General features: G+C 46.4%; 1 protein-coding gene across 1 annotated transcript in view; it reads left to right on the top strand.

Moving 5' to 3' along the window:
- The window catches only part of LOC118081404 (zinc finger protein 883-like), a 29,003-nt gene extending 22,700 nt beyond the window's left edge, over nucleotides 1–6,303 (top strand). Inside the window, exon 4 of the mRNA XM_060269503.1 lies at nucleotides 2,254–6,303. Coding sequence (XP_060125486.1) covers nucleotides 2,254–4,217 — 1,964 coding nt within the window. The 3' untranslated portion in view covers nucleotides 4,218–6,303. The remainder of the gene's footprint in view (nucleotides 1–2,253) is intronic.
- The last annotated feature ends 2,403 nt before the right edge of the window (nucleotides 6,304–8,706 follow it).

The raw sequence follows: 8,706 nt of genomic DNA, 5'->3' as shown, positions 1-8,706 counted from the left end.
TGGCAAAGAGAAGAAAGCATGGCAGTCTTTTGTGGCAGTTATCAAAAGCTTCCTTCCTTGGCAACAAAAAAGCAGACAACTGTGAGGTTGTGGTTGAAAAAATGTTGGCTTTCCACAATATTGGGTGCAATATGAGTTTGAAGCTCCATTACCTGAATAGTCACCTAGATCAATTCCCCAAAAACCTTGGGGCAGTCAGTGATGAACAGGGAGAGCGCTTTCATCAAGACCTGAAGACAATGGAAGAGCATTATCAAGGGCGATGGGACAAAACTATGATGTCAGACTACTGCTGGACCATCAAACGAGAATCCCTTGTGCAAGTCCACAAACGCAAGAGCTACAAGTGCAAATTCTTACCTGAATAACAACAGTTTGTATATACTGTATCCCAAGGGAATACATTTTTTTTTTGCATACCTTCAACTGTACATAGATATACATGTCATTTTCAATGCTATACATGTCATGTTCAATGCTATATAAGTCACTTACATTTATAATCATACTAGCTGGCCCGGCCACACGTTGCTGTGGTTCTTTCCTGTGATTCCCCCCACTCTGTCCAGACACATGACTTACCATGCCCCCTCCTCCCCCCACCCCCTGGTTCATCCCTGTGACTGCCCCCACCCTGTCCCAACCCATGAGCTATTGAGCCCCCTCCCCCCCACCCTGCGGCACACCCATGTGACTGGCCCCACTATGTCCCAACCCATGAGCTATCGAGTCCCCTTCTCCCCCCCCACCCCTCCAGCACATCCCTGTGACTGGCCCCACCCTGTCCTGACTCATGAGCTATCGGGCTCCCCCACCACCACCCCGTCTGAGCCCTCTGTGGTCTCCAGGGAGTGTTGGCCCCTCCCCCTGTTTCTCCATACCTTGACCCCCACCCTTGGAGAAGGAACTGTCAGCTTCTGGGTTCTGTTTCCCAGCATGCACTTTTTTCTGAGCCCTCTGTTGTCCCCGGGGAATGTTGCTCCCTCCCTCCTGTATTTCCATACTTGGGCCCCCACCCTTGGAGAAGGAACTGTCAGCTTTTGGGTTCTATTTCCCAGCATGTACTTTTGTCTGAGCCCTCTGTTGTCCCTGGGGTGTGTTGGCCCGTCCCCCCGGTATCTTCCTACTTTGGCCCCCACCATTGGAGAAGGAACTGTCAGTTTCTGGCTTCTATTTCCCAGTATTTACTTTTGTCTGAGCCCTCTGTTGTCCCCTCCCTCCTGTATCTCCATTCATTGGCTACTGCGCACGCATCGTGAACATTTATAATTAAATAGATTCATATTTTTTTTTAAATAAGAACATGAGAACCAGAAGTTACTATTGTTTAATTTTATTTTTTGGGTTGTCGTTTATTTTGGTGGGTATTGTATGATTTGGGCATTGTTGTGTGTTTTGTGGTTTGTTTGTTTTGGTTATTTGTTTTGAATGTAGGATGTGGTGTTGGTTTGAGGACTTAAACTGGGGAGAGAAAGTGCATGGTTGTTGTTTTTTAAAGACGCAGAGTCTGGCAATCAGTCATAGTATAAAACCTAGGTTAAAAGGGGCACGACTGCCCTTACTTAAAATGGCCGCCGTAGCCTTGCATGTGACACAACGCCCACTAAATTAAAAAGCAAAAACCCCTAAACCCCTCGCAGTGCCCCCAAGTGTGTGTTAGGGAAAATGATGAATGACTGCCTAATGCTGCCAGGCGTTTATTAATGCAGCCGCCAGGAGAGGCTTTGGGCTTGGGCTTTGGAGGTGGAAGGGCCATTTTTTAAAAAATGTGGCACTTTTTTGGGTGTGGTGTAATTGGATTGTTATTTTTATTCTGTGATTCTTTCTGAGAACCACGCTGAGACCTCTGGGTATAGAGCGGTATATAAACTCAGTAAATAATAATACTAATATTAATACTTTCATTATTTGTACCCCACGCATCTGACTGGGTTGCCCCAGCCACTCCAGCTGGCATCCAACAAATATAAAAGCACAATAAAACATAAAACATTAAAAACTTCCCTATATGTGGCTGCCTTTAGATGTCTGCTTAAAGTTGTATCGTTGTTTGTTTGACATCTGACGGGAGTGCGTTCCACAGGGTGGGCACCACTACCAAGAAGGCCCTCTGCCTTGTTCCCTGTAACTTCACTTTGTGCAGTGAGGGAACCAGCAGAAGGCCCTGGAACCTTGATCTCCGTGTCCCGACTGAATGATTGGGGTGAAGAAGCTCCTTTAGCATTTCATCAGTTTGCCTTTTTATTCCATCAGGAGATGTTGAAGAGATGCTGGCAGAAGGAGAACAATCAGAAGTGTCACCAAAAGGATCCAAAGAGGAGGAGGAGCAAAGGAGGCTGAGGGTTCAAGATGGAGGCAGCAGGCAAGAGGGGAGACGAAAGCAAAAGCCGGAGGGTAAATCCGGTACGTCTCAGGGTGGAGAACATCAAATTCACAAAGAGGAGAAAAAGCATGAATGCACTGTGTGTGGAAAGAGATTTGGTCGTCGCTCAACTCTTACTTTACATCAGAGAGTGCACACAGGGGAGAAACCGTATACATGTTCTGAGTGTGGAAAGAGCTTCACTCAGAACAGTGGGCTTACTAAACATCAAAGAATTCATACAGGAGAGAAACATTATAAATGTTTTGAATGTCAAAAGAGCTTCAGTGACGGTAGTTCCCTTAGCTCGCATCAAAGAACTCATACAGGAGAGAAACCGTATACATGTTCAGAGTGTGGAAGGAGCTTCAGTCACAGTAACTCCCTTACGTTGCATCAAAGAATTCATACAGGGGAGAAACCGTATGCGTGTTCAGAGTGTGGAAGGAGCTTCAGAAAGAGTGGTGGCCTTAAGTCACATCAACGAATTCATACAGGGGAGAAACCGCATACGTGTTTGGAGTGTGGAAAGAGCTTCGCTCGCTACAATAGGCTTACTAAACATCAAAGAACTCATACAGGAGAGAAACGTTATAAATGTTGTGAATGTCAAAAGAGCTTCAGTGACAGTCATGCCCTTACCTTGCATCTACGAACTCATACAGGGGAGAAACCGTATACATGTTCTGAGTGTGGAAAGAGCTTTACTCAAAACAGTGGGCTTACTAACCATCAAAGAACTCATACAGGAGAGAAACATTATGAATGTTGTGAATGTCAAAAGATCTTCCGTGAGAATCGTGCCCTTACCTTGCATCTACGAACTCATACAGGGGAGAAACCGTATACATGTTCTGAGTGTGGAAAGAGCTTTGCTAGCAACAATGGGCTTAATAAACATCGAAGAACTCATACAGGAGAGAAACGTTATAAATGTTTTGAATGTCAAAAGAGCTTCAATCATGGTAGTGTCCTTAGCTTGCATCTACGAACTCATACAGGGGAGAAACCGTATACATGTTCTGAGTGTGGAAAGAGCTTTACTCACAACTGTGGGCTTACTCACCATCAAAGAACTCATACAGGAGAGAAACGTTATAAATGTTTTGAATGTCAAAAGAGTTTCAGTGACAGTAGTGCCCTTAGTTTGCATCTACGAACTCATACAGGGGAGAAACCGTATACATGTTCAGAGTGTGGAAGGAGCTTCAGTCACAGTGGTACCCTTACTATCCACCGAAGAACTCATACAGGGGAGAAACCGTATACATGTTCAGACTGTGGAATGAGCTTCAGTCACAGTAGCGCCCTTAAGTCACACAAACGGATTCATACAGGGGAGAAACCGCATACATGTTCGGAGTGTGGAAAGAGCTTCCCTCGTAGCAATGCACTTACTAGACATCAAGAAACTCATCAAGGCAGCAAACCTTATAAATGCTGGGAATGTGGCAACAGCTTCAGTCGCATTGACTCCCTTTCCCGGCATCAAAGAATTCATATAGGGGAGAAACGATATACATGTTTGGAGTGTGGAAAGAGCTTCAGCCAGAGTTGCACTCTTACCTTGCATCAAAGAGTGCACACAGGAGAGAAACCTTATAAATGTTTGGAGTGTGGAAAGAGCTTCTGTCGTCGTAGCCAACTCACGTTGCATCAAAGAACTCATACAGGAGAGAAACCGTATACATGTTCGGATTGTGGAAAAAACTTCAGGTGCAGTAGCTCCCTTACCTCGCATCAAAGAACTCATACAGGGGACAAACCGTATACATGTTCAGAGTGTGGAAGGAGCTTCAGCAAGAGGAGTCACCTTACTAGACACCAAATAATTCATAAAGGGAGGAAATCTTAGAAATGTTTGGCGTATGGAAATAACTTCTGTGAGAAGGGCTCCCTTACTAAACTGAAAAGAACTCGTACAAGGGAAACATCTTAGAAAGGGTTGGAGTGTGGGAAGATCTTTAATCATATCTAACTCCTACAGAGAGTAAGCCAATGATTGTGTTCAGAATTAGAATTTGCTTCCATTAGAATTCCATTAGAATTTTTATTCCTTTTAGTAGCTGCGTTGCAGATTGTTCTCCTGATCAGAGTTCGATTTACATAGCTATACAGTGGTACCTCTACTTACGAATTTAATGCATTCCGAATGCACATTCGTAAGTCGAAAAAATGTGTAAGTCAAATCCCATAGGAATGCATTAAAATGCAATAATCTATTAAACCTTAAAAGCTTCCCTAAACAGGGCTGCCTTCAGATGTCTTCTAAAAGTCTGGTAGTTGTTTTTCTCTTTGACATCTGGTGAGAGGGTGTTCCACAGAGCGGGTGCCACTACCGAGAAGGCCCTCTGCCTGGTTCCCTGTAACTTGGCTTCTCGCAGTGAGTGAACCGCCAGAAGGCCCTCTGCACTGGACCTCAGTGTCTGGGCAGAACGGTGGGGGTGGAGATGCTCCAGGTATACTGGGCCGAGGCCGTTTAGGGCTTTAAAGGTCAACACCAACACTTTGAATTTACTTGGAAACATACTGGGAGCCAATGTAAGTGTTTCAAGACTGGTGTTACATGGTCTTGGCGGCCACTCCCAGTCACCAGTCTAGCTGCCGCATTCTGGATTAGTTGTAGTTTTGAGGTCACCTTCAAAGGTAGCCCCACGTAGAGCACATTGCAGTAGTCCAAGCAGGAGATAACTAGAGCATGCACCACTCTGGCAAGACAGTCTGCGGGCAGGTAGGGTCTCAGCCTGCATACTAGATGGAGCTGATAAACAGCTGCCCTGGACACAGAATTGACCTACGTCTCCATGGTCAGCTGCGAGTCCAAAATGACTCCCAGGCTGCGTACCGGGTCCTTCAGGGGCACAGTTACCCCATTCAGGACCAGGGAGTCCTTCACACCTGCCCATCCGCCATCCCCAATATTTGTTAATCTGGTGAGAATTGATGTTATATTTTTCAAATACATTTGCTGGTATTCTCTTGATGTATGTAAAGTAGATCTTTGCAATGAGAGCCCTCAGATCACAGCGCTAATGAATAAATGCTGTTGAAAAACATATACTGTATAATAAACCTCAATACGCAGTCAAAAGAGTACTGAGAACAGTATAGAAGATACATTGATTTTCCAGCCTGTGTCTAGAGTGTTAATAGGTCACTGTTTCAGGATGTGTGTTTCTTCACCTTCATCTGCCTAGGAGGGCTTTCAATTTTATGTCTCCGAAATATCCAGGCAGTGGCTGGTTCCTGATGGGATGTATTTGTGCTGTGTGTTCTCCCCCAAAATAATTTTTATTCGTTTTTCAGATACATAATCATAAAAACAAAACAGAAACTCAAACAAGAGAAAAAAGAAAACATATAAAAAGAAAAGCATCCCGAATCTTATATTGTTTACTTCCTCAATTCCCCCTCACTGGGTCCATTTTAAAATTCTAATTAAGCAGTTTTCATCTTGCATCTTAAATTAATCTACCACATTTCATCATGCACACTCAAATATTCTATTCTAAAAATATCTCTTTTTCACCAATAATTAATCAATTTATCCAAATTTTTAAAAAACACCCTTTCTTCTATCTTCTATTTCTCCCCTTAACCTCAAAATTTTACCAAGAATTTTCCATGACTTTAAATACACAATTTGTAAAATTACTCTGTCATGGAATAAGCAATATGCTGTATCTAGGTGAAACCCTGGTTCATTGCAGTGCATACTGGGAAGGTCTGCAAAGGAGCCTGGGAATGGGTTAAGAGAAAACCTGAGTTTCTGAGAAGCTGTCCTTTTGCCCTGAGGGCGGAATTCCTCTCCTGTCAGCCCCCCTCCCTTTTGATTTACATGCTAATTGGAGATCTGCTTTAGCTGGGGAAGGATGTCTGTTTTGAGAAGTATCTGAAGTGTTTTGAGAGGTATCTGAAGAAGTGTGCATGCACACGAAAGCTCATACTGTTGTGTATTGAGTCAAAGGATTTTATATCTGTATTATTATTGTCTGTATTTGCATTAGGATAAAGTAACTGCCTTTTGGTTCCAGAGGGTACAGCTACTATTGGTTCATTTAAGCTGCTGTATTTGGATCCTCTGTCTTATTGGTTCCCTCCAAAAGGCAGCACTGTGATTGCCTGATATTGTTCCCTCCAAAATGTATCCCTTCCTAGCCAGTCCCCTGTCCCTATAAATGTAGCCTTCCTGCCCTCACAGTCAGTCTTGTTCACTTTAATAAAGAGCTGTTACTAGAGAACTGTCTCCAGCATGTTTTGTCAAGAGAGCTGAAATCACAAACCCCACGTCACAACAACTGGCGACGAAGGTGGGATCCGGAATGCTGAGGAGCGGTTAAACACAGCCCTGCCTCAGAGTCCGGATTGCAGCGTAGAACAAGACTCACTGGCCAGCTGAGAAGACGACCCTGCCCGCTAGGACAATGGAGAGTCCAAGGGTATTGGAGCCCTTCCAGCCATCAGAGCCCCACACCTGGGAAGACTACGTCGAACGCTTCGAGTTCTTTGCAGTGGCTCAAGGGATCACCGATGCCAGCAAAAGAAGGGCCACATTCCTGAGCTACTGTGGGCCCGAGACCTTCAAGCTGGCCAAGGCACTACTTGCTCCAGCGAAGCTGAGTGAGACATCTCTCAAAGATATTCTTGCCTGCCTAACAAGCCACTTGGCGCCTACTGAGACCAAGATGGCCCGGCGGATGGAGTTCCATAAGAGGCAGCAGCATGCTGGGGAGTCTGTATCCGCATTTCTGGCTGAACTCCGGAAGCTCGCTCAGCACTGCGGCTTCCAAAATCTGGAAGAGACTCTCCTGGATCGGTTTATTGGTGGTCTGAGCAGCAAGAAAGCCAGAAGACGCATCGTGGCTAAAGAAGAGGTTACCCTTGCTTCAGCCTTGAAGGAGGCCACCGCCACGGAGAATTATGAAAGAGAGGAGCTTGATGCCAGTCGCAAGGCCACTAAGCCACAGATAGAAGTTGCGCATGCCATGGACGAGCTAGAGGCTACTCCGAGCCAGAGCCCAGTCCGTGGGGTTGAGTTGGTGCGTCAGGCCTGCACAGTGCACAAAGATCGCCGAGGCAGTTGCCCAGGTTGTGGCGGAAACCATGAGCGGAAGAGTTGTCGTTTCAGGGATGCTATGTGCCGGACGTGCGGAAAGACGGGTCACATCGCCAGGGTCTGTAGATCGGCGGCGTCGGGAGCGACAGGAGCACCTAGACTGGAGCATCGCAGACCGCCCACAGCAACTCATTTTCAAAAGGACTGCCACTACGTAACGGAGATCAACGGGAGGGCCGTGCAGTTTCCAGCGCAAGGCAAGGCACACGTCAAGGTGAAGATTGAGGGTCAGCAGTGCGACATGGAGGTGGACTCTGGATCTGCATTCACCATTGTGTCGGACCAGACCGCGAAGACATTCTTCCCCAGGGGTAAGTTGCCCCCTCTGGAGCCCTTCCCGGCAACCTTGCAGTCGTACTCAGCAGGCCGCATCCATGTTATGGGAATGTGTGCCGTGAGAGTACAGTTCCGGGACAAACAGGCTGTACTCAAACTGGTGATTGCGAAGGGCAGTCGCCCCAGTCTCCTGGGCACTGACTGGTTCCCCGCCCTGGGACTGAGTATCTCAGGGCTTAATTCAATCCAAACCTGCCCTGAGATGAGCGAGGCATTATGCAAGGAATTTGCTGGTCTCTTTAATGGAAAACTGGGTTGTTATAAAGGGCCCCCAGTTGACTTTGAGTTGGACCCCGGGGTGGCCCCAATCCGACTCAAACCAAGGCGAGTGCCATTTGCACTGCAACCCAAGATCGAGGCAGAGCTGGATAAATTGGTCAAGCAGGGAGTTCTCTCACCCGTGGACTCTGCTAAGTGGGAGACTCCAATCGTCACGCCCCTTAAAGCAAATGGGGAAGTCAGGATATGTGCAGATTACAAATGTACTATCAATAAGGCACTCAGGGGAAACTCATACCCCATTCCAGTCGTATCACATCTGTTGGCTAAACTGGCTGGGGGCAAGGTGTTCGCCAAAATTGACCTGGCACAAGCTTACCAACAGCTGCCAGTAACCCCACAAGCAGCGGAAGCACAGACTATTGTCACACATAAAGGGGCGTTCAGAGTTAACAGATTACAGTTCGGAGTTTGTGTGGCCCCAGGGATTTTTCAAGGGCTCATGGAACGCCTGTTAAGGGGTCTGCCGGGGGTCTTGCCATTTTTTGATGACGTTTTGATTGCTGGAAAAGACCCACAGGAACTGGTTGCGCGTGTCCGTGCAGTGTTGCTCAAGTTCAAGGAGGTGGGGTTGCAACTGAAAAAAGAAAAATGCAGTTTTGGGGTGCCAACT

Source organism: Zootoca vivipara, chromosome 2, assembly GCF_963506605.1.
Source record: "Zootoca vivipara chromosome 2, rZooViv1.1, whole genome shotgun sequence".
Taxonomy (NCBI): Eukaryota; Metazoa; Chordata; class Lepidosauria; order Squamata; family Lacertidae; genus Zootoca; species Zootoca vivipara.
The sequence above is the reverse complement of the archived record's forward strand: the minus strand, read 5'-3'. Positions and strand labels throughout refer to the sequence as shown.